The following is a 26,754-nucleotide window of genomic DNA, read 5'->3' on the forward strand; positions in this document are numbered from 1 at the left end:
TCAAAAGTGACTGAGTGGGAAATATGGAACTCATGGGCTTCAGAAATATGTATTATTGTGTATACATACTGTGTCATCTATTAAAGAAAAAAAGTTAATCCTTGCTTCATCACCCATATTCAAGTTCCAACTGAGGACAATTATTCCAAAGAGAATATGCTGCTCCGTTAACAAAACCAAGGATGGAGAACTAAATCAAGGAAATGTCTCTAAGGCGTTTCTTTCTGCTGTGTAGACCTATACTCTTTGTTCGAAAGGACAAATTATCATTTTCTTACAGATTTTATGCATTGTGGAGTATCTCATCTTCTGTGTTCATTGTTTCAAGATTGTGAGTGCTTCATGATAAGCTTTAATGACTATGCATGTGCTCTGATGTGCTGTAGAGCTAAAGAAAGGTGCCTACAGTTTCCAGGTATTAGCTATTAACGTTAAGGTTACGAAATACCAAAATCCCTTAAGTTCCAGGTGACTCTGAGCTTTCTGTTTTCAGTTTCGTAAAACATTCGATATTAGAGCTGCTATTAAATAGTCAGTGCTCATGATGTTACATTCAGTCCTTTTTCCTCTTTCCAAAGATCTCAGAGAACCTGAAAAATGTTAATCCTCACTACTCCTGCAATACAGTTACACAGGTACTATTATGCCTAATACATACATATATGTATATATATGTACATATATGTGTATATATATATATATATATATGTATATATATATATATATATCCGTATACTACAGAAAATCCTGTACATCATTCTTAGTGAACTGATTCAAAAGCTACATGTGGGATAAATCAGATAAGACAGACACAGCTTAAGCGATGGTTATGAAGTCAAACACTGGACTGGTGAGAGAATTACAGAGAGATTCCAGGAGTAACAACTCATGAAAAGGAAAGTCAACCTTTGCCACAGTGATCTAATCAAAGTATCTAATAACTTAATTATTCTGTGTCTAGCATCTTATTTTTTTTCATATTTTATTCTGCAGTTTTCAGCCCGGAGCAGACACCTTCAATGGCCTTAACTGACCTCATCAAAAAGATGGCAATTATTACTTCTGTGCTTATGTGTCCTTATTTCCCCCTTGTTTGACACCAACATCACCAGCATTACAATGATGGGAGCAACCCAGATTCATTTCAGGCTAGAAAATCTTAGAGAAAGCAACAGGAAAACCCTTAGAGATTAAACAGATTTCTCAAAAGGTCAAATCCTGGTATGTCAATTTTTTAATTATTTATTATTTCTCCCTGTTCCAGGCAACAGAATATAATGCTCTTGACATGGTTTAATCTCTTCCATGAAACAACTCATGGAATTCCATCAGTAACTTCTGACATTGAAGCTACAGGTTATTCTATAACATGTAGAACTGGAGTAGATCCCTGCCAGAAAAGACATAATTTTGATACAAATGTTTCTGTCAAAGGGAATCAACCATGCAGTTCTCAAGACTGTTTCACTACTTCTTGCATTGTTTGTTAAAAACTTGCATATCTCCCTTGTATTCTACTTTGCAACTACAACTTTAGGCAAACCATCCCATTTGATCTGTGATGTGGTCAATTTAGTACAGTCTCTTAGTACAACAAGAATCCTCAAAATAAATATCATTAGCAAACTTTTCCAAACAACAAAAAATTTTTTTTCTCCTTGAAGGATCTACTTTCACCTGAAATTCTTCAAAGCAACCTTAAACAAACACAAAGGAACCTGAGTAACAACCCAATAAAAACAAAATTTAAGAAACCCAAAAATACATATTATCCTCACTCTTCCTATAATTCATGCATAGTTCCCACAAAGCATGTAAAGAAAATATGCCTTACCAAGTTCTGTTACATAGTTTTTTCCATCTGAAGGTAAAGGAATGTACTGATTAGAAAAGAAGTTGCTTCCATAACCCAGGACAAAACCTTCTAGTTTGGTGTTTTGACTTGGTCGGAGATATCTCATGCAAACGGTGTCATCTGTTGCATTGATCTGAACCTTCAGACTCTGCCTTTTCACTGGGGAAAGAGTGAAAAAGATGAGATCAAAATGTGTTATCTGCAATCATATATTCAGTAATGGAATATGACAATATAACAATACAAGGCTGTTTCATTTGCTAGTAGCAAGCACCTGAACAATTTCTGAAAGGTGAAGTCTCCTGGAAACCCAGTGTATTTAAAAAAGTAAACTATCAGTCATGGAAAATTGTGTTTGCCAACATGACTGTTTTTCTACTAGTTTAGCATTACCATTAGCTGTAATACCTACAATTGCAGTAGTAAAAAAATGCATGAAGTAACTGGTAAAAATGTAAGTATTTTTTCCTTTAAATGAGAGAGTATAGTAGCATTAGCCATCTATAGTACCCATTGGTGAAAAAATACAAGTTTTTCTTTTGTTTTGTTTTTAGAAGAAAATATGAAGTTTTAACATTAAGTTAATCAGTTAATCACACCGCAGAATTAGGGTAGAGGGTAAATAGTAACTAGATTCAAATAAAACTGCTATGATTTTTTTTTTTTTGTTATGTTGGGCTGGAAATGTAATTTTCTATTTGGAACTACACCAGGACACCTAACTAACATATATGCTTTACTCAAAATTACAGACACTTGTTTTAAACATTCAATTTTATTCTTTCCAGGGGAACAGCACACAGCACATAAAGTAAAGAAACATCTTGTATATCCATCTAAAAAAGTTTGACTTGTAGCAACATGGAATGACTTCACAACAGAATAACTATCTTTTTCAGCTATAAGTTGGTGTTTTGTCTTCTTCTTGGTGTGGTGAGGCAGGATTGGCTTTTCTTTCCTCGGTACGTACAATTTTAGTATTCCCTTGTCACTGTTAGGCCTATCATATTTCCAGAACTGTTGAATTGTTGGCTTTTCCCCAAACTTATGACACCAGCACTAGACTAGTACACTTTGGGTTATTATTTCTCTTCTCATTCTCAAAATGTAGATTTTTAATCCCAACAGATTTTGAGGCATCTGTCCAATCATAAGGGCTGAAATTAACTTATCAGAAAAAAACAGAACTTTGCACACAATCATTTACTTCAGGAGTTAAATCCTGAAGTAATGTTATATATGAGATAAATGATATATCATGGAATGACAGGGTAGAGCGATCCTAAACTAACTCTTTCTTTCTTTCTTTTTCTTTCTCTTTCTCTTTCCTTCTTTCTCCTTCCTTCCTTCTCTTTCTTTTTTTCTCCTTCCTTCCTTCTCTTTCTTTTTTTCTCCTTCCTTCCTTCCTTCTCTTTCTTTCTCCTTCCTTCCGTCTCTTTCTTTTTTTCTCCTTCCTTCCTTCCTTCTCTTTCTTTCTCCTTCCTTCCTTCCTTCTCTTTCTTTCTCCTTCCTTCCTTCTCTTTCTTTTTTTCTCCTTCCTTCCTTCTCTTTCTTTCTCCTTCCTTCCTTCTCTTTCTTTCTCCTTCCTTCCTTCTCTTTCTTTTTTTCTCCTTCCTTCCTTCTCTTTCTTTTTTTCTCCTTCCTTCCTTCTCTTTCTTTTTTTCTCCTTCCTTCCTTCTCTTTCTTTTTTTCTCCTTCCTTCCTTCTCTTTCTTTTTTTCTCCTTCCTTCCTTCTCTTTCTTTTTTTCTCCTTCCTTCCTTCTCTTTCTTTTTTTCTCCTTCCTTCCTTCTCTTTCTTTTTTTCTCCTTCCTTCCTTCTCTTTCTTTTTTTCTCCTTCCTTCCTTCTCTTTCTTTTTTTCTCCTTCCTTCCTTCTCTTTCTTTTTTTCTCCTTCCTTCCTTCTCTTTCTTTCTTTCTCCTTCCTTCCTTCCTTCTCTTTCTTTCTTTCTCCTTCCTTCCTTCCTTCTCTTTCTTTCTTTCTCCTTCCTTCCTTCCTTCTCTTTCTTTCTTTCTCCTTCCTTCCTTCCTTCTCTTTCTTTCTTTCTCCTTCCTTCCTTCTCTTTCTTTCTTTCTCCTTCCTTCCTTCCTTCTCTTTCTTTCTTTCTCCTTCCTTCCTTCCTTCTCTTTCTTTCTTTCTCCTTCCTTCCTTCCTTCTCTTTCTTTCTTTCTCCTTCCTTCCTTCCTTCTCTTTCTTTCTTTCTCCTTCCTTCCTTCCTTCTCTTTCTTTCTTTCTCCTTCCTTCCTTCCTTCTCTTTCTTTCTTTCTCCTTCCTTCCTTCCCTTTCTTTCTTTCTCCTTCCTTCCTTCCTTCTCTTTCTTTCTTTCTCCTTCCTTCCCTCCTTTTTTCTTTCTTTCTCCTTCCTTCCTTCCCTTTCTTTCTCCTTCCTTCCTTCCCTTTCTTTCTTTCTCCTTCCTTCCTTCTCTTTCTTTCTCCTTCCTTCCTTCCCTTTCTTTCTTTCTCCTTCCTTCCTTCCTTCTCTTTCTTTCTTTCTCCTTCCTTCCCTCCTTTTTTCTTTCTTTCTCCTTCCTTCCTTCCTTCTCTTTCTTTCTTTCTCCTTCCTTCCCTCCTTTTTTCTTTCTTTCTCCTTCCTTCCTTCCTTCTCTTTCTTTCTTTCTCCTTCCTTCCCTCCTTTTTTCTTTCTTTCTTTTTTTTCTCCCTCTTTCTTTCTCTTCCTTCTTTCTTTTTATTCCTTTCCTTGCTTTCTTTCCTTTCTTTTCTTTCTTTTTTTTCTTTCCCTTCCTTCCTTTCCTCCCTTCCTCCAACTCCCTTCCTTTCTTCCTTTTACTCTCTCTCTCTCTCAAGTAATTGTAGACTGATATTCAAAATTTCTCTAAACAAGTATATATATCACCCCAATCTACCTTTAATTTTTAGAGAAATTTTAATGACTAGAGTTGCCAAGAGGCCAAAATCCCCAATTCATGAAGATGATTTAGGAGGTGATTTGAGCATCTGCAGTTGTCTGCACACAGAATGTAAAGCCTTAAGCCAAACACTTTATGCCTCTTCCCTTTATAGAAAGAAGCATACAAGTAAAACTGATGGAAAACATGTGCCTCCCTTCCTTTATCTAAAGACTCATCAAATAAAAGCATTCAGCCAGGAAACCATCACAGTTTTCCAAAGGCAACTCTGCCAGGTTCCAGAAGACTGCAAGGCCTCTAGAAAACTCAGTTCTGTGACATTTTCAGCTGTACAATACCATCACAGGGAAAAGAGTGGCAGTTGCTTCCTTATCTAAATGACATCCTAACTTGTTTTATTTTCAGTACACAAAACTGCTGCGGGTGTGCAAGTCTGAATATCGACAAAGCTCCAAACAGCAGAAAACAGGAAGAAAAGCTAACAGACTTCAAACTCCTCTAATGAACTTCATAAAGACACCTAGTAAAAAGTGGCAACGTAGTTTAGCATTATTACCTCTGACTGACAGTAAGTTACATGTGTTTTAATTTATGTAGTCTGCAAAACTCTAACTTTGGAGATCTAAGCCTAAAAGAAAGGATGGCCTCCTGGTCTCTACCAAGTATTCATATCTAAGAACAAAGTAAGACTTACAGTACTCGATTAAAATATGGTAATTTGATTACTGTATTAAAGTTCTTAATCAGTCTCAAAATTGTGTTTAAAAAAATTAAGTAAAGATCTATTTTAATTATAAATTTACAGTAGTTTCAACCCTCTTTTTTTTTTACACACAGTTATATCTATGTATCTCTCAGTTATACTTTACATCAATTTGAAGACCTAATTCTAATTTAAGATTGAATTCAACTGGGTTGGATTCCAATTTGATAAATACCATGGTTTATTCATAAACAGTCAATTATAGTGACGAGTGGTCTTGGTTTGATTTAAGCCTTAGAACTCTCAGTGAGGTTTCTAAAACTAGAAAGTCTAAGTGGGATCCCAAAACAGCAATAGCTTTGAGATAGGATCCTTTAGATCTTTTCTGTATAGCTAGCATATCAAAACCACCAAGAGAGCTTTTAAACTTGAGCCAGTTCTAGCAGAAAATAAACAGGAATAATGTATTTTGAAAAACAGAGAATAAGGCAGAACAGAATGAAAGGAGACGACCTGAAAATTTTAAAAAATAAATCTTTGTCCTCACCACCCCGTCTTGACAGGGCAGGTCCTTTTCCCTTAGTTCACTTTTAAGTATAGGATCCTTTCAGTGATGGCCTGGATGGCAATGCACGCTGCAGAGTCCCCATAGCAGTTAGGAAAAAATCACTTAATCATAAAATCACATGGATTGGAAAAGACCTTTAAGATTGAGTCCAACTCAAACCTAGCACTTTCAAGTCCGCCACTAAACCAGATCCCCAGGTGCCATATCTATATGCCTTTTAATACGTCCACGCATGGTGACTCAGCCCCTTCCCTGGGCAATCTATTCCAATGACTGGTAACCCTTTTGGTGAAGATATTTTTCCTAACATTCATTTTAAACGTCCCCTGGCACAACTTGAGTCCATTTCCCTTTGTCCTATCGCTTGTTACTTGGGAGAAGAGACAGACCACTGCCTCACTACATCCTCCTTTCTGGTAGTTGTAGAGAGCAAAAAGGTTTGCCCTGAGCCTCCTTTTTTCCAGGCTAAACAACTCCAGCTTGCTCAGCCTCTCCTCATGAAATTTTTGCTCCAGACCCTTCACCAGCTTTGTGGCCTTTCTCTTGACACACTCCAGCATCTCTATGTTTTTCTTGCACTGAGGGGCCCAAAACTTAACATAGGATTTGAAGTGTAGCCTCACTGGTGCTGAGCACAGGGGAATGATAACTTCACTGGACCTGCTGACCACAAAATTTCTGATCCAAGCCAGGATGTCATTGGCCTTCTTGGCCACCTGAGGACAGCTCATGTCCAGCAGGCTGTTGACCAGCATCCCCAGATCCTTTTCCACCAGGCAGCTTTGTATTGCTATGACTCAAGTACAGGGCACAGCATTTGGCCTTGATGAAGGTAGACAACTTCCACAGCCTTTCCCTCATCCAGGAATTGAGTCACCTTGTCATAAGAGGAGATAAAGTTAGTCAAGCAGGACCTGACCTTCGCAAACCCTTGTTGACTGGGCAAAAAAAACTGGTTATCTTGTACATGCTGCATGATGGCACGCAAGATAATCTGCTCCACGACCTTCCCCTGCCCAGGAGGTCAGTCCTGTAGTTCCCCAGATTCTCCTTCCAGCCTTTCTTGTAGATGGGCATCACATTTGCTAACTTCCAGTCAACTGAGATCTCCCCAGTTTGTCAGGACTGCTGGTAAAGGACTAAAAGTGGCTCAGTGAGTACCCCTGCCAGCTCCCTTAGCACCCTTGGGTAGATCCCATCCAGCCCCATAGACTTGTGCACGTCTAAGTGGTGTAACATGTCACTAACCATTTCCCCTTGGTTTAGGGGAGCTTCATTATGTTCCCCATTCCTGACTTCCAGTTTAGGGAACTGGGTACCCCAAGAACTATGAAAAAGTAAGGCAAAGAAGGCCCTGAGTACATCAGCCTTTTCCTCAGCCTCTGTCGCTCTGTTTCCCCCTGCATGCAGTAAAGAATGAAGATAATATTTCTTTTCCTTCTTGGAGATCTAGCTACAGGGTCTGCTCCACGCTTTTCTTAGCTATCTTCTACCCCTTCTGTAAGCTCCTTGCTTACTATTCCTTCCCTCCTCACAGCAGAAGTCCCCCTAGCAGGGAGGGCCCAGTCTCCATCTCAGCAAGAGCACTCTTCTCCCCTTCTTCTTGATGGCCTGGCCCAAAGAGCAGTAAAGAGCAAGGCAGACAAAACTTCTTCACTTTTATTCAGCTGCATGTTTTTAAGGGAAAATAACTGTGCTAAAGCAAAAATACAGATACCACACTTCGTATGACTAAACCACATTCCTGTTCATGGGCTCTGTGGATTCCAGAATCAGCGAAAACAAGGGATGAATTTGCAACTGGTAAAACAATAACTGGCCAGTTTCTGGAAATGTATGAACAGAAGTGAAGCAGCCTAGAGCAGGGAAAGCTCAATCCTACATCCTCCACAGACACTGCCAGTCTAGTCAAGAGAGGGTCAGCCAGAAGCAGTACAGATATAAAGGACTTCATACCAATTAACTTGGTAAATGGGGACTGCTCTCAGGAACATATCAGCACTTGCGTTGATCTCACAGCATTTTGAACAACTAACAGGAAAAGCATTCTCCTTCTGAGTAATATGTCTGTCTTAGCCACCACTCAGACAAACATCCATTAAATACGACTGAATGGACAAAGGAAGCCCCAGGAACTTGAATGTTATGATACTATGATAAGAATGTCTTTGATTTTGAGAAAATAACTTTGTCATATTATGATATCAGAATACCTTTTTTCCCTGCATCTTCTTGATGAAAGAGTTGAATGATAAACTAGATACCTTCTAATTCCATTTATTTGTATCAGCCTTTGGCATGTGTTATTGAAACTCTGGTCTTAAATACTTGCATTTGTAGCATAATTCTTTTACACTGAGGACATCTCCAAATGGAATATTCTGGGACCTATAGCTACCTCTGTAAAACACTCTTTCCCTCTGTGTTTGCCAGCAGAAATTCCACACTGATAGGCAAGTGTTCTCTTCAACAAAAGTTAGTTGACTGCCAAAATCAGCAGGAGAAACTGTGCAAAGCATATCTGAAGTAAAAGCACTATGTTAAGTGCATCAAACTGCTGGCAGTTCTAGAATCACTCTAAGGAAAGGACTCTTTGCCTGTAACTGTTAAAGACAGCTTGATGAATCAGCTGCATCATAAAGGAACCAGCCACCAACAACTCTTCAGAAAGAAGAAAATAGCTACAACTAGTCTGAGGAATCCAGCTGGGAGCACCATAGTTTGATTAGTTGGAATGTATAGGCAACAAGAGCCAAAAGCAAATAAATATTGAAACTTAAAAAAAATTAACTCTAAGTTACCTAATTGAAATTTGCTTCTTTAAAATGTGAGAGCAGCTACAGAAATTAATATGTAAAACATACAGCTGGACAATTGCTGTTCAAGCTTTGGATCTACCATGGATTATGTCAACTATCTTCTTTTCTCTTATCACGACTTTAATTAATCATGGAATAATAAAGGAAGAGGGGGAAGACTTCCTAAGCTACCATCTCTTATTCCTACCAACTAGCTACAAGAAAAACAAAGTCCTATTTTCAATTTCTACTTTCACAACAAAAGTTCCGTCAAAGCCTAATGATTTAGGTCTAACATTCCCCCTAAGAAATCACCATTGCAAAGCAGGCTATGAAGGCCAAATAGTATCTACTAAGAATAGAATATAATTCTTTGCTATTTAATAACTGGAGAAAAGTAAGGAGATACACAGAAGTAGTTCATTGGGCTAGTTGCATTAAAGGAGTATCTGTTCAGTAATTGGGGACAATGGTTTTTCCAACCTATAAAAGCAAATGAAACCATGACTTTGCTTCCCAAAAGGAAAAAAAGAAAAAAAGAATTTTGTTTCATTAACAAAGACTTAAAGCCTTTGAAATTTGGTGTCCTCTGGCCCACTATTGTTACGTTATTGTTAGTAGCAACAGATGTAAAGTGAGTTAAAATTGTCAGGTGGTTTAATATTCTTGTTTCAAGGAACACAAGAGAACACGGGTGATGGGATGACTGGAACAAAAATTAACTGGCTCTTTTTTGTTTCTATCCAAACTCCAAAATATATCCTGGCCTTGTCAAATGGAGTCTCTTCAGCTGAAGAATACTCTGTTTCTTTCTTCAGCTTGAGAAAGTATGTCAGCAGCTGGCTGATAGATTATTAACTAGTCGTTAACACATTTAAAACTTCAAGAATGAAATACAAATTAAATAAAGTAACCATTTTTTGTTTTGAAATTTTTTCATTTTGAAATAAATTCATCTTGGCATCTTACATTTTGAACTCTGTTTCACTGAAGGCTCAGCAAAAGCAACACCGGGATGAGATGTTACTTTCACTCATACTGTCAGTCGACTGCTGCGCTTTAAGTGTGCACAGTCTCTTGTGATCAAATACAGCCCTATTTTTTTTTTATCCATGGAGTGACAATCCTTGAACTCTGTCCTACAAAACTAGAGGGTGAATACAGCTGTATTGTATTACAGCAAATTTGGCTTTTTTGCCAGAATTCCTTTGGCCTTACATTGAGTTTGTTTTTCACCGTTTCAAAGATTTTAGAGGGCATGAAGGCGAGACCCAGCACTGACTCCCAGAGTGCTAGACAAATGAAGCGTGCCTTATGAAAATATATTAACACCATCTATTTGTAAGCACCACCTCACTTATTCAAATCACTCACAGCAGTGTTTTGATTTTTCCAAATCTGGTGCCACAGTACCACCAGGCAAGATTTCAATGATAATCTAACACTGTGTAACTTTCATTTTCTTCTATTTTACATTTTTATATTTATTTTGGCTTCAAAACATGGAGAAATATTGGTTGTTTGGCTCAAAACCAAATACAGCTTAAAATGGGAAACATTTAAAAATAGTTCTGTTTCTATGTAGTAGGATAAACAAGGCACACTTCTAAGACAGCCACAGAATCATGGAATAATTTAGGATGGAAGGGACTTCTTTAAGTCATCTAGTTCAACCCCCTGCTCAAAGTAGACCTCATCAGACCAGGTAGCTCAAGGCTACATCCAGCTGAGACTTGAGCATCTCCGAGGACATAGATTCCATAACATCTCTGGGATAACCTGTCCCAGTATTTAGTATACTTGTGTAAAAAAAAAAATAAATCCTAATGTCTAACTGGAATTTCCCATCTTTCAATTTGTGCCCAGTGCCTGTTATCATATTACTGTGCACTTCTGCAGAAAATCTGTATCCTCTTTGTATCCTCTGGTTAGGTAGCTGTGGACAATGTTAGATCATCTTCCTCATCACAGATTAAATAAAACACGAACTCTCTTAGCTAAAAAATTCCCATTAATTAATGCTCTCAGTAATGAAAATAGGTTCCATATAAAAAAGGTAACAAAGAATACTTAATTAAGGGAGGGTGAGCTAAAAGCATTGCATATGGTTTTGTCATTTGCAAGTGAAGTTCCTCAAATAAATATTTTTTCTAAGTGTTATTATGCCTACACTCTGTATATGTCTAATATTATTTCAAATAATGTTATTTTTTTCACCTAAATGACACTGTTGAATACACAAATGGTAGATTTTCCCTGTTTTGAATATAGTACTTGATAGATTGGATTAATAAAGCTTGTTATTTTAAGACATATTATGAAGGAGGATATTTATTATAACTAAAAACTAGTAATTGATTCCATCTTATTAAAGTTGTGAAGTTGGCATCTCTTTTCAACTCCCAGTGTAACTGAGAGAGTAACTGTGACAGCGGTAAGCAGAACCTATCCTATAAATAGCAGTAATTTGAAAGAGAAGAAAAGACATCACCCAAGAAAGACCCAGACAACATAAATTCCATCTAACTTCTGATGTCTAGTACGAGTTGGATGCCTCTGAGGAGAACCTATGTGTTATAGAAGAAGCCACCTTATGTCGACCAACAGAAAATACAGAATTTCAATCAAGTCTCACTGGGAAATACACTAGAACAAGCTGTAGCAAGCTAAATTCAAGGCCACAATAGAAAATTAAAAAAAAAAAAAATCTTACTTTCATATAACCCTCCACAGCTTCTCTTGACACTGAAAGAAACCTTTTCAGACAATACAACCACAACACAAACACTTGGTCCATTTACTTCTTTTCAGAAATTACATTTAATAACCTAGAGTTGCCAGTTGAACATTTTGCCATCAGTTGTCTTGTGCTACAAGAACAGCCTCTTGGAATTCTACCTTTGCTACTTGCCCAGCTCAGAATAAAGATGCATTCAAGAGATTTTAAAATAAATTCCTTCTTGTCTACACCTTCAAAATACTTTTATTTCAAATATGGCACCTTTTTTAGGTGCATCGACATCCTTACCAGAATGCGCAGAGCAAATAAAATAGCATAAATTGTAGTTCCCCTCCACACTTTTTTCATATCTAGGGCAATTTTAGAAATTTAAATTATAATAGAAATTCACTACTAAAGGAGTAGAAGTATCTGAAATATCCAGAAGGGAAAACCCTCAATACTGGTGTTCAGCTGAAGGCAGTGACTCACTGAGACATCCACAGGAAGAGATGTACTGTGAGGGCTCAGGGTCAGCCCCTTCCCTTCCTGTGCCCTTTCTCACAGCACTCTTTCAAGATTATTGACACCTTTTCCTTTAGTTGCAATGCATATTTAGTTTTAGTAATGCTAATCAGAAATATGCTGCTCTTAACTGATATAAATTAAATAGACACTTCTCAGTGAAAATTGTTAGAGCATTTGTATTACAAAGCTACACTGATTTGAAACTTTCTTTGCCAATTCCTCTCTAGTGATTACTACAGCTCAGAACCGAGTTAGTAAGCTTGTATCTCACTATTACTTTAGGATCAGAAAAGACGTAGTTATCAGCATTTCCAGTTTCCATGTGTCTACCTAAATCAGTGTACCAAAAGAAATTTGTTACTCACATGCTGCCATCTCTTTCACTTGTTTTCAGGTCATTCAAGCACTTCTCTGAAGTTCTACTTCTATCCTTATCACTATCTCCCTCACAAGTCTCCTTAAACATGTTGGTTTAAAATTATTTGTTATTGGACTTGGTAGGGTAACTATACTTATTCTTAGGGTGCAAAGCTGAAAAGAGCCTGGATTTGAACTCACGATCACACTTCAGTCCAACCCCCAATCCCAGCTTTCATTCTGCATCTCATTTCCTATTATTTGTTAAAATAGCAAATAGAATTGAAAACAAGCAAGAAAACTGTTGTTTGAAAATAATCAAGCCTGCAACTCTGATGGAAAAGGGAACAGGAGTCAAACTTCTGAAAACCTCTTTGGAATGACTTCAAACAACCTGACCCTGGCTCCCCTTTGAGAAAATATTAGGAAGTTCAGCTCCTTTATGTGCCCAGTCAGTAAACTCATCTGTGTTTAGAGGTAAAAATTTAGTTGAAATAAAATTCAACATTTTTTGAAGGATAGGGAGAGAATTAAGCCTATGTATTATTTTCAATGCATAATGTTCTCTAAAACTCCTTCAAATTGAATAATTTTTGATAGATATTACTTTTCAAATCAACAGCACACAAACTTAAAAGGGCATTATTTGTCCAGAAAAAACTCCTTGTTAGTAAAACAACCTTAAACCCCCATTTCATTTTAGACTGTGGATCACTTATTTGCAATAGGATAAAGTTTAATTTGGTTCTGATGTCATTAAGTCCTCCAGGGCCTTGTTCCCCTGGCCTTACTCTTAGAGCTAATTGTTTGTTGTTGTTTTTTCCAGACTGGCCTGGTATGTATTTTTCTGGGCTGATGTAACTTCACCTGGACAGAGCTGATGAGACAGTGACTGTATCTTGCCCAGAAGAGCTGGTCTTTCCAATCCTGGCTCCTTCTCTTGTCCAGTGAAACACGTCCAAGGCAACTCCACCCAGGCTGGGCTATGAAGAAAACTGTGTCCTGGCCAAAGAACCTGACGGATTCTGCATAAGTGTGTTCAATAAAGGCATGCAGAAGACTGTGGTGAGCAAGAGGAGTCTCCCAAGTTTTCTAGGTCTGACTTTTTTAAGCCTTCAAAGAGCATCAGCCAATACAGCCAACAAAAGACAAATGTGGTATGTGGACATGGATGCATATAAGGTAGTCATATTCTAGAGCTGATTAGTTGAATAAAACCATGGAATTTTTTTAACAACAGCTCCTCAATAGGGAGAGCTAAAAAAATACTAAGAACTTGAGGAGGTGAGGAATTCAGATGGTGTTGGTCGGGCTCTGCCCACAAATTATAAATAGATTGAAGTGATCAGTTTTAAAGACCACAGACCTTAATGCAACAAGTTTCTTTAAAACACATTCATGGGCAGGCAGTGCATTATTACTGCCATTACCTATTCAATGACAGGCAGTGTTTAGCATCAGCACTTCCTTAATCCACTTTTCATCTACAAATATCAGTGCATTTTTGAAGAACCAAAAATCAAAGGCATAATGAAAAACACTACCTGGAACTGCAACTGCATTTACTTCTGTGAGAGGAGTGAAGATACCATACTTCACAATCCAGGATGTTAACATTCATAACATTCGTTACCATTCACAGAGAATCTACCACATGGATTAATGTGTACCCAGATTTCAGTGAGTTACTAATATTGCAACAGCCATTTTGAAGTCTGTTCCTTACATGAGATCACTATCTATTACATCATAACAAATAATTTATTTTTTTGTTTCCCTGTGTGACTTACTCATTCTGTGGGTCTTTTGAAATACTTTGGAGGAGTCAGATTTAGAAGAAGAATATGAAATAACTGATCGTAAGAAAGTATAATTTCTACTGGTTTAGAATAAGGCAACTTTGAATGAATATTTTAAAAGCAGTAATAAATTAATGTTTTCATGTTTATCTGTATTCACAGAACAAAATATGTAATACTGAAATCCTCCTTCTGTGATGAGTATTACCTTACTTGCCATGCTCCAAGCAATTGAAAGTCTTGAGCTCAGTATTCTGTAATGTTGGCTAGATGCTTTCATAGCTAAGTTTGCTTTAACTACTTCTCTGATTCAGCACACGGTTATTTTTTAAGGACAAAACTGCTTAAAGATAGTAGTATTTAGACAGCTAGTAGAGTCCACAAGCTATAATAACAGAATAAATTTGAAACCTGTTTGTCTAATCTCTTATCTAATAAGCCAGAGCACAGAGCACTATAAAATAGTCCAACTTGATAAAAACCTTTAAAATAAGCAAAGTCAATGACTACAAGTACAGAGTATGTTTCCCAGGGAAAAAGTCTGAATAAATAGGAATCATCTAGCTTAGAGAAAAAGTAGGATATGAAGAGAGTATTCAAATATATAAAACAAACAAACAAGGCCCTGAGGAAAAGCAGTATAAATAAGTTCTGCTCTGTATCTGTGTAGAGAAGTGATAAACTGTAGCAAAGAAGATAGCTGGAAAACTGACAAAGGCAGTGACACTCTGGAACAGACTGTCTAAGGAATAAGCACAAGGGGGTCCAAATGATTTCAGAAAGCCCATTTCACCCCTGTGTCTCTTTGTAGAAATCAATATTCTTTTACTTGAAGGCTACTGTTTTTCTCCTGCACCTCTAAGCATGCACCATAAAGCCTCAAGGAGGGCTACCAGCCTCAGCGCTATGCTTGAATTCCAATATCCTACTTCCTATCTCTATCACGTAGATAATGAAAATCCAATAAAGCATGATCTCTTCAGTATATAGATAAGCATAAGAGAGCTGCCAGGGAGAAGCAAGATTAATTTGTCACATGAGAGCTGAGAAATATCTCAGTGCAATTGTTTGAGTAAGGGCAAGAAAGAGCATCCAGGAAGCTGCAAGCTGTTCAGCCTAACTGACCAGAAACAGAACACCTACGCACATGACGAACAAGAAGGTGGTTCAGACCAGCCAGGACGAATTTACCAAGGCCAGGCTGTCTGACTAACCTTGCTGTCTTCTGTCATCTTACTACTGGCATTGCATACCAGGAGGGAAGGGTGAATGTAATTTACTTCAACTTTGACATAATTTCTGCAGGTATTCTTGTCAAACTGGAGAAATGCACGCTGGAGACATACGTTACAGGGTAGATGGAAAACTTGGTTCCAAGAAGTGGTGGTTAAAAGTCCAAAGTCCTCTTTGATACTCTTTCTGGTTCTTTAGCAATATTCAGTGTAATTCCTGATCTCATTTCAATGAGGGAGAAAGCTTGGTGCTTTGGGAAAGAACTTGGGTTGAGCAAAGTCCATAATGATCTGCTTTCAAACTGAAGGAAGAAAAACTAGATTGAGACACCCATTCAGAAATAGTTAAAATTCTATTTCTAAATCCCCCATTACCCTCTGTACAGTTGAAACAGAAATCTTTAAAATAATATGCATTAAAAGATGGAAATGGAATGGGATTATTTTTTCTCTGGAGTCACAATGGTTTTCCACTCCCAGTGTTGCAACCATCATATGAACACACAAAGTATTTGACTTCTATGCTCAAAATAACACCCAAGGAACACAGGACTTCAAATAGTGCAAAGATGAATAACTCTGGATGGGCACTTGGCAGTGGTGGTTACAATATTCTGTGTGTCAACTTTGGAATAAATTCCCCACTCTTGAGACGCAGACAGCTGATAAAGCAATCAAGTATCTGAAGCATACATAAGAATTCTTAGGTATATAAGACATTATGTTGTGCTTTGAGAACTGCAATTTGGGCTTGTCAATGCATTCAAGTCTATCAGCAAAGCTCTTAGCTGGTTATTCTCTTTCAGTTTAGAAAGCTATAGACACAAACAAACAAACAAAATTTAAATTAAAGAAAATTGCTCTCTGTTTCCCAAAGAGCAGTCAAAATAAAGTGGTTTCACATCTCTTCCTGATCTCCAAACTGAACACTCTCACACATGTCTATGACACTTGCTGGATACAGCCCAGTCCTATAAGGATTGATTCCAACCGCACATAGCTTTTCCAGCTGGAAAATGTATCTCATCTTGCACATTAAATGAGACAGGATCTCAAGGTTGATGACCTGGTTTCTTATTACAAAAAAAAAAAAAAAAAAAGGTACCAGATTAAGAAAAACGAGGGGTGATCCTTTTTATCTTCTATATTGCTCCGCATTCTGAGTTTGCTGAGATCAAAGGAAAGATTCTGCAGTTCAAACATAGTTGAAGAAAGAAGCGACAGATTCCCAGTAAATCTTTAATTAAAAAAGTACTCATAAAATAAATATTTCATGATTTTAGAATATATTATCAAATTCAAAAATTTGACAGAAATTCTTTTTCAGCAATATGAACACCCTGTGAGCATGTGACTCATCTTACAAAAACTAAAATGTGAAGTAAATGGTTCTAAATCAATGGATTAGAGAAAAAATGGAGAACAAATATAGTAAGTATACAACAGGTAGAATAAAAGTTATGTGTATGATTAAGGGAGTACTAAGATAAGATAAAAACTTATTTTTGCTACTAAAAAAGTATTTCATCTTTTCTCCCTCCTATTTCCCTTCCTATCCAGGATACGGTAGACAAAATAGAGTTTATGTTCTCTGACTATACTTCCAAATTCTTTACTCATTACATCTATTACACTATTTTCACTCCTTTTCCTTCTATCTACATAGATGAAAGAAAACAGCAGGAAGCAATCTCTATTTCCAACCCATCTATGTCCAAATTTACTTTTTTTTAAATATAAATGTTCCAACCAGTGTTTTATTGGAAAAAAATGCCAATAAAGGATACAATCAGCTACACAAAAGGAAGTCTTATGATAATTTTGGGGTAGGTTAGGGGCATGTACCTCTATGCACAAATTTATCAGCTAAGCAATCTTTGTATGTCTGACTTTGCATTTTTACTTGTACTTCACTCAGGCATGTATCCAGTTTCTCATGGAGAATTTACGGTATGTAGGAAATTATGTCTCTCTCATTACTGATCTTGTAACCCAGTGTGCAGTAGATTACATTAATTCCCAAGGAATGCTCTCTGACTTAAGAATATATTAAGTACATAAATATTGCTCCATGACTTCAGAGTTTTAAAACAAGATGGTCTTTCCTGTACCAGTTTTGTTTGACAACTGACAAGTGTTTTAATACTACAAAATAAATTACTGGAAAAAAAAATCTAGAAAGGGCAGGTCATGGTAAAAAATTATTCACAGTGCCTGAAGTTTCAACACTGAAACAGGGCATAAATAAGAGTATCTATTCCCTGGAGCAGCTGTAATTTTTCTTCATCTTTCATGCTAAGAACAACCTCACATTGCCTTCAAATAAATATACTAATAACATATGATGTCCCTTGCTAATTTCTGCAAGTATTTCTTAGTGGAAAGGGAACACAATAAACATCTGTTACATTATTGAGAAACTTTGCTTTCTAAGAATTCATTGCTGCACATTAACAATGTGTAGTAATGCTTTTATCAACTGCTATTTGACCATGTTACTAAAATTGTGAGAGTACAGGGAACTGATAAAAGCCTGGAAGATTAAAATGAATAATTTTTCATGCAAAACATTTACCAAAAATGAACAAGATCCCACTTTGATTTTGTTTGTGTGTGGATGAGCATGCCTCAATGTGCTAGAAGGTCTATGTGAAATCACACTCGTGACTTGCTTACTTGTATGCAAGTTCAGTCTAAGTAGAGATCTTCAACTGGTAAAAAATCCCCAGATCTGTTAACAATTCAGAAGTTCTTTAGCTCAAAAAATGCATAATTAGTATTTCAATTATTTAAAAAAAAAAAATCTAATTTATTATTTTTATACAGACTTGATAAACAAAGGACATAAATTATGTCCTACACCATAATACTGAGTCACAACAGATTTATCAACTAGGGAGCACTGAATAATCAACACATGCAGGGAGACATTTTTATTAGAATTGCCAGATTTTTTGTTCCTTACAACTAAAACAAAGAATAGAAAGAAATGCTGAAGAGAGGCAGTATTTGTGCTTGTCACACCATAGCTAAAAGCTGATACTCTTCAGTAAGGTAACTAATAATGAGCTACCACGGTGGAGCAATTTCATGGTAGTGTTCACAACAGTAAATAGCTGTTAATAAGCTTTAGGACAAAGGAAGGAGGCCTACTGGTTTCAGCTGAACATGCAACCCCATCACTTTTACCTGAGTTAGCCCTTCATCAAACTAAGAGAATTAATGGTTCTTAAGCCTGACTGCAGCCATTCCCCTAACAAGCTAATGCTTCAGCACACACTGTGCTATAAATAAAAACTGTGCCTGCCATTTAATCCAGCTACTTCAGTGCTTGTGTGAGCCAGAGGTAATGGAACTCTGCCAAAATGTTCAGGTCAGACAATAGAATTTTCTTCCTATTATTTGTAACCCAAAGTTCAATTTCTTACAACTTTCAGACTATTGCATCCATTCCTTTATTTTCAGCATGTGTTTGTGCATGTTGTGCAGACACACTAGGATTTAAAATCAAAAGTGATAAGGTCTGAAAGTCTTGCATTTTTCTTGTTCATGTATAGGCTTGAACTGTGGTAATGAGGGAATCTAAACTGCCAAAAAACTTTAACTTCAAAGTCAGAAAACAACTTTTGAGATATTTCAAGCTTACATATTTTTGAACCAACCACAATTTTATGTGTTCTAAAACTACTCCAGACTTTTACATCACAGAAAGAAAAATTAAAGTGAATAATTAACAAAAAGCAGATATTGCAAGTGGTTGACGAAAGAAGAAAAGATTTTTCCAAATGCAAGTTTAAAAATAATGTTATCCCTCATCCCTGCTAGCCCTCTAAAATTGGCCAGGTTCCCAAGGTATTAATTATGTAAACTCATATCAAGCACTCTGTGGCCATTTATAGATTCATAAACTAATGCCACAACTGCTGTTGATAGGAGGGAATATTACAAACTTTTACCATTCTATTGAATCGTGCTTTTCCTGAGCAGATTTCAAGAATAAAAACTTAGAACTATATAAAAATGCAGAAATAGCTCTACAAAAGAGATTCCCTTATACTTTGAAAATCCTTTTTGCCACTGATTCCTCAGCTTGAATAGGAGTACAGAATTAAAATTTCTTATTAAGTACAGTGACACTCTACTGTTAGCACACCACACACATGCACACAAAATAAATAAAAATAAGATCACACACAGAGTTTTAGTCACTTCATTAAGCTAGATTTTATCAAAGTGGATTTATTCACATGGAGCCCTGATGCCTTGACATATCTATTCAAGGTAAATAGGATTTACTTAAAAGTCATGGCTACAATTAGCCTAAGAAAAAATTTTGGATTCACTTTCCTCCTATATTTTTCTTCCAGAAAACACTCTAAATAACATTAAATTATTACAGAGTGGTGGATCTCAGCAACAACACTAAAGCATTTTACAAAACAGACGTTATATTTTGTCTACCAGCCTCTGAACAAGTGCAGCAAATGCTCCCCTCCAGACTGGGAGAAGGGTAGCTTTCCTCTAATAAAAAAGTGTTCCCTACATCCTTGCCTTTATATTTACAATCAAAATAGCTAGTGCCTCAACTCCTTAGTAGCATTTTATTCAGCAACTTGGAAGCGGTGATAACTCTGTGTTGATTTTAAATTGAAATTCTTAATGTGACCATCCTTACGTAACCTTGCCTGAATATCTGCACACTTTGATGACATCACTTTGATGACATCACTTTGATTAAGTGATAAGTGCAAAAATATTCAGTTCTGGTGACCATAGTTGCAATTGCAACTTCATCAACAGTAGAAATTCACTCGGTGGTTCAAAACTTGGCCTGTTCTTTCTTCACCTTGATATGACACGCACAAGTTTACTCAAGTCGGGAGGCTTAGAGCTGATTTAGCCAGAGTATAATGGCACATGATTGGTGTGTTTTGAGGGATGGCTGTGCTGGGAAAGTTGGCTCAGGCCTTGCCCACACAAAGGTTTGATTCACGATGCTGCCAGTAGTCATCTTCATGAGCACTATTCTCACAGCAACATCAGACAAATACATACTTCACAAAACAAACTTGCATTACATACATGTTGTCCTGTATTGTAGAAAACCCAATATTTAAATAAGGGCATTTGAATTAATGCCTGTCAGGCAAGTCTGAGTGGCATCTGACCTATTTCCAGCTGTCCTCTTCCACTTGGGAAGATACTACAGAGGGGGGCCTGTTTTGTTAATGGCACTTATTTTAGGCTGCAGCCTTTTCAGAACACTAATACCTGCTTCTCTTCTCACCAAGATTTACCATGCTAGCAAGTAAGATTCCAGCCATCTCCTGTGAAAAGCACTAGTCAAAAGTGCTTCACAGTAACAAATATATCTTGCTTACAAACAGTTTCAAGTCTGCACTTGAATTTCCCCAAGGAAAAGAAATCCACTAGGAGCTGTATGAACAGTTCTGACTATGGCAGGTCACTGCTAGCCATTTTTTCCCCCTGGAGCAGACAGAGCTTTCTGTTTGCACATGCAGTGTGTAGTATACACCTGGTAAGTCCAAACACTCCAAAGAAGCCTTAAACCCATTGTCTATTCACTGTATCATCAGTCAATAGATATACTGACTATACAATCCATATACAGTAGGTGTGGCCAAAGAGCAGGAGCAGGATTTAGTCTATAACTCTCCCCTCAGGCGAATTATGTAGCTTGTCCTGCTGGAATAGCCAGATACAAAAGATTATATGAAAGAGGGATGAAAAATAATCAAAGAGAGATACTTGGGAACGTTAAAATTAAAATGAAGAGGTGGAAGGCTATACAGATTACCCAGCAGTGAGATCATTTTGGAGGCGATCATATGCTATGGAATTTAATCCTGACAGAATCCACCCATATGTATCATCACAATGTTGCACCACTGCCTGTGCCAATATAAAAATGGAATTCTGGTGTTACAGACTATCTCTGAACTTGGAAGCCTGACACTCAATATTGGGTTTTGATATGTTTTTGTGAAATCCTAGGAAGCAACTGTCTGCATGAAAAGATAACTTTGATTAAATGAACTGCTATAATGGTAACATTCTTATGGGTTGTTTTCATTTTCAGTGAAGAATGAGCCAAAGTTGCCAACATATCTGCTGACTGAAAACCCTAGCCACTCTATTACAACAGATAAAGGATCCCTTTTAAAATTCTCCCAGATCTTGTCACTTATGTGCCATTAAACATAAGAAAAGTATGTAATAAAAAACACATTAATCTTTCACTTCTCTTTTGCAGACACTAAAAAAAATGAGGTTCAATGGTTTAGTTCAAACTGGCCCTCCTTCCTAAGAATGTTTTTTAAAGGTTAATGCCCTGTGCATTTTGAAAAATAGTTCCCGGAAAGACTTTTTATAAACCATGGTGAAAAAAACATATAAAACACATGTCATAGCCATCCTTTTGTGATATTTTGATATACCAGCTTTATTGCATGTTCGAAAAAGCTCAACTTTCAGGAGACTTTTCCCTGTCTTGCAATTTCTGCCCTGCCATCCTACAGCTACCAAAGGGGTGCTGATGTGGGGAAGGTAGAGGGCTGCACAAAAATGTAAGGTTTGACTGTTCCAGTATAGTAACTTTGATACAGTGAAATCACTCAGCATTGTTTTAACTTCTTGACAGCAGTAAAGAAAAACACATGCTGAGTTTATCCTCTGGTTAGTAAGATGTATTATGTAATATAGCATAGCCAGCAGATTTAGCTATGGATAAAATGAGCCTATTCCTTTCAAAAATGTCAACGGTTAGTTTGGAGGTATACTGTAAATACAGCACTCACTCTCAGAGGGATGTCAGTTATAATTACTTTAAGTACAAATATTAGCTAGTAGCTATCTACAATATTAGACCAAACGTATTCAATACTTACCAAACAAAGAAACAAATCCTCAAAGTAAAACTATTACTTTTCCTGCCTACCTCCTTAGTTGACAACTGTAGATACAAGAAAGTTTTGGATCTGGTTTTTCCTACATGAGTCTGTAAATCAGACTTTTCTACAGGGTGCCCTAAGGAATGTCAAGTCTTTACTCTTTTTCCTAAGAAGACAGTAACCAGGAGGAAGGTGAATTAAGGTTTCCAAGGCCCTTCCTGGAAAGCAGAACAGGCCAGGCCTGAGTCCTGGAAAGTAGAACGAGGATGGACCTGAATTCCACTGTACCTGATGACTAATTCAAATAGTAGGAAAACCACAGTGGTCAGAAACATGGCTTAAAAACCCCCAAATCAAAACAAACCAGAAAAACATTCAGAATCTTCTTTTTAAAAATTTCATAAAACCATAAGTTTATAAGGAGGGATCAACCCAAAATTCTTTTCAGCTCTAACAAAATAAGACAGAACATGAAGATACACAAAAGCTATTAGAAACAGAGGGTATAGTGGAAAAGCACATTTCCATGCACATCTGTGTTGTAGCTGAAAAGTCAAGTGACAAAATCAAAAACATGAAATGTTGTTTTACCAAACACTAGGAATTTGTTCCACAACTGTGGCCTTCAACATTTGTATCAGCTCCAGCTGGAAAGATACCAGTGAAACACGGTTTACAAGGCAGTACAGTCTTGTGGATTGTATCCTGTAACTTGTTTATTCTTGGTTCTGAGGCTTTACTTTCTCATCTCTCTCAGATTCAGGATGCTCTGACTATTAGAGCTCTAAAGACAAAACTTTTCGCCTTTATGCAATTCCTGTCTAGAGAGACAACTTGGCTTTCTTTAAGAATGGGCCAGAGAACCATAAGAATTAGAGACAGTATGACAAGTCATAACTCTTACACTTATGCATTGCAACTGTTTCCACCCATCATTAAAATATTTCAAGTACGAGAGTGTTGAACTGAAGAATTATATGTTGGATGGCACTGACGTAGTGGCATAAGGGAAGAGACAAAAGTAAGTGGAAAATATCCAAATAGCTCTTTCTGATGAAATAGAAAACTTTAGAAGCTAGACAAAGTTGAAGGGACAGTGGCTTAAATATTGCATGAAAGACCATCTCTAACTGTACCATCATCTCACACAGTATTCACAGGCAGTAACTACAGAATTTTCTCGGCAGCTGATACCTCAAATGAAACACAAACATAATTGTAAAAAAGCATTGCCTCCACGTTAAAACACAATACCCACCAACCCTCCGTTTCCAATTACATTGCCTTTACTTATGTCTGCAAAATATTAACGTAGAAGTCTGAATTATGACACAGCTTATAACTGCCTCATCGCTTGTCATTTGCTATGGTAAATGTGACAAGGAACCGCAACAGAAAGGTTGTTCACCTACACTTAGGGCACTACGCTAGGAACAGATGTAAGTAGAGGCCTTATTTTCTATAAAGACAAAACTATTATAATGCAGGATACACAGAAGCAGTGCAAAGTTTCCACTGGAAAATTTAACTGGTGTTTTGCCGATGTTGACTACTTCAGTCACGCCGGTAATGTTTCCAAACTATTCCTCCGACAGTGCCTTAATTTTTGAAGTCAAAATAATTAAAGAAATAATTTGTTGATAAAGAATACTCTTTTGAGAACAGCAGTAACATTTTCTTTTTCACCCTAGTCAAACACACACTTGTGGAGGTAAAAGTATAAAAATATATGAGAAAATGGAGTAATTTGTGTTCCATCCTCCTGAACAGCATATTTGCACACAATCTCTCAGACAGCTCTGGAAGTCATTGACATCCAAAGGGTGTACTGGCTCTGTTCCTTTGCAGCTGCAGGAGGCAAGATGTTCCTTCCACCTTGTATCACTGAATGGAAATCCCAGCCCGTGAGACCAGGGGTCAGTGTGTTTCATCTCCCATGGAAAGAAGAACTGAGCACTAGAATTCCAAAGTTCAAGTAAGAGTGGCAAGATTTACTCTGATAACCTGTTCACATGAGTATCTGCATCACCAGAAAGTGAGTTTGGCTAGATTGTTTTCCCTCAAGTTATAGAATTGATTCCACTGTTCTCCAGAGAGCAAGAATGACCCTGAAGCTTCGGTCACGTACTTCATGACTTAAAGAGCACAGGAGTTCACTGGAATTCAAGCTTGCTTAGCAAGGCAGAGTAGCCCTCTTAAAAGAATACTACCACTACATATCTTCATTTTTAAAATGCTTTAAAATCCAAATATACACTTTGTTTACAAAAAAAGTCTGTACTCCCTATCAAACAAGACAGTGTTGTAGAAGACAATCCTTCGAACATTTCCAGATAACAGTTAAATACTAATACATTCACTTTTTCAATGCAGTTCTATTAAATAATAACCAGAGAGGCAGCTACAAACAAAAGAATTAGACTGATGTTTCAACATTGCAATGGAACAATCTTAAAAAAGCTGTTTCATTGAAAAGAAATAAACTTTCCACCTGCAGCTTTATGCATTTGGCAAACAGAACTTCACTTCTGCAATGTTATTTTAGGACAGAAAAAAAATGCATGCCAGAGTTAATCTTGCAGTGGATTAGAAGCTTTGTCTGAATTTCACAGTTAACATAAACTTAGAGCCCACTGTTCTACAGTAGAGAGCAGAAAGTCCAGTGAAACCATTTAAAAAAGACAAGGACTGGAAAAGTTCCCTCCCTCAATAATACAAGATTAAACTCTGTTCAATGTAGTCCTCTCTCCTATGAAAACCACTACAATTGTTTACTAAAAGGTCACTTTTTTGATAAAATTAAAGTCTTACAGTCTGCTTGACTTGAACTGCACATCTACCTTACTCACAGAATACACATTGCCCCACTATTAACATGATGTAGAAAACTCCACACTGACTCCAGAAGATGAGTTTACAAGAAAGCCACTTGCAAAAGAATATCATCACAAGGGAAAAAAAAAAAAGGTAGGAAAAAAAAATGAAATCTTTGTCTCTTGAGGAGGGGTGGTGGGTGAAAAATCAACTCTACTCCCCAAAAGACTTTTAAGTTTCCCATCTGTGAAAGGGAATCTCCTAGGAAGGTCCCAAAGTGCTTATTCTTTGATAAACATTATCCTAAGGAACTAAATCACAGCTTCCTATCTAAATGTCACTGGCTGCAGGAGAATGCAGATGTAAAATGCATTACAAAGCACGATGGACTCAGACAAGCACTTCCACAAAGTGAGAGCAATACGTACAGTACAGAAACAGTTGTGAAATTGCTGCTTCCATGCCAAGGGACTACAAAGTGATTTACAATCCAGATAGAAATATTCCTTTAATTTTATGCTATGACTGTTCTTCCTGCAGTAAGTAATAAAATACTAGTAAAATGCCAATGTTACATGTGTCACGTTAGCAAGGAAGAGAAGAGATCGCTGCCAGCTTTGCAAATCTACTGTACTTCCAGCCTCCAGGAGAAAGGGGAAGTTAAACAAACATTCACACAGGTTTGGAGGTCTTTTTCTTCTTGTAGAAATTTTAATCAATCATATTTCTCTCCTTCAAAATGCATACAACCTGACCTACTGCAGTCAATTCCTACTGAATTGCTAAAGATGGATATAAAGGGAAAGCATACAAGTTCTTTCAAAGACCGAACTGAAATCTTCAACCAACAACACAGGGTGATTCTAAGTAACATTTTCTTTAAAATCTTAAACAGCAGACCTGCACAATGCTGTCTACATAATTATAAAATCATTAAATACAGTAATTTTTTTTCATTGTACTTCTCACTAGAGTCACAAGATACCATGAAAACTTTTGAGCTTATTTTATTCAAGAGCTTTAAAGTTGCTCTCTTGTACCTGGACTTTGCCCTTTTGACTGACCTTCTTTCATCTCTTCCATTATCTTTAATCATTCCTAACATGTTGAAAGTGAATTTCCATAGCAAAACACAAGCACTACAAACCCAAAAGCCCCACAACAGAAAAACAAACAAACCCCCAGAAAGTTGTCATAGCTACTTGCCTCTTGGCAATTTCTGAGCATTTCCCAGGTTTAGTGCAATATATCCACAGAAAAGAAGACAGACAAGTCTTGACATCATGGTCACAAACCCAACCTCGCACTGGGAATGATTCTGACAGGTATCACACAAAAATACTGCAGCTGCATTTAAGTGAACTGTTCTCTCTGTGACAAGAGGCAGCAACACTTTGACACAAGCTTAGTTTACACAGTGGGAGGAGACAGGATGACATCATTCACTCCCACTGCAAAAGGAGAATTAGCAATAAAAAAAATAAAAATATTACCAGGCTCCCTCTACAATAGTCTTCTGGGGTTTGTTACAAGGTTTTTTCAACCACTAAGGGGAAGAAATTGCCATTTTATTACTTACATTCCATGCAAATAAAACGAGGAATAT

General features: G+C 37.0%; 1 protein-coding gene across 21 annotated transcripts in view; it reads right to left on the reverse strand.

The window, feature by feature from the left end:
* The window catches only part of ABI3BP (ABI family member 3 binding protein), a 143,348-nt gene extending 116,812 nt beyond the window's left edge, over positions 1–26,536 (reverse strand). For all 21 annotated transcript variants that reach the window (XM_051780933.1, XM_051780921.1, XM_051780925.1 and 18 more), the window contains exons 1-2: positions 26,355–26,536; positions 1,835–2,014 (exon numbers count right to left, since the gene is read on the reverse strand). In XM_051780933.1, the coding sequence (XP_051636893.1) occupies positions 1,835–2,014; positions 26,355–26,433 (259 nt within the window). In that variant the 5' untranslated portion in view covers positions 26,434–26,536. The remainder of the gene's footprint in view (positions 1–1,834; positions 2,015–26,354) is intronic.
* Positions 26,537–26,754: the final 218 nt, after the last annotated feature.

The sequence above is a fragment of the Manacus candei genome, unplaced genomic scaffold (genome assembly GCF_025592945.1).
Source record: "Manacus candei isolate 608988 ecotype Guabito, Panama unplaced genomic scaffold, ASM2559294v1 h1tg000014l, whole genome shotgun sequence".
NCBI lineage: Eukaryota > Metazoa > Chordata > Aves > Passeriformes > Pipridae > Manacus > Manacus candei.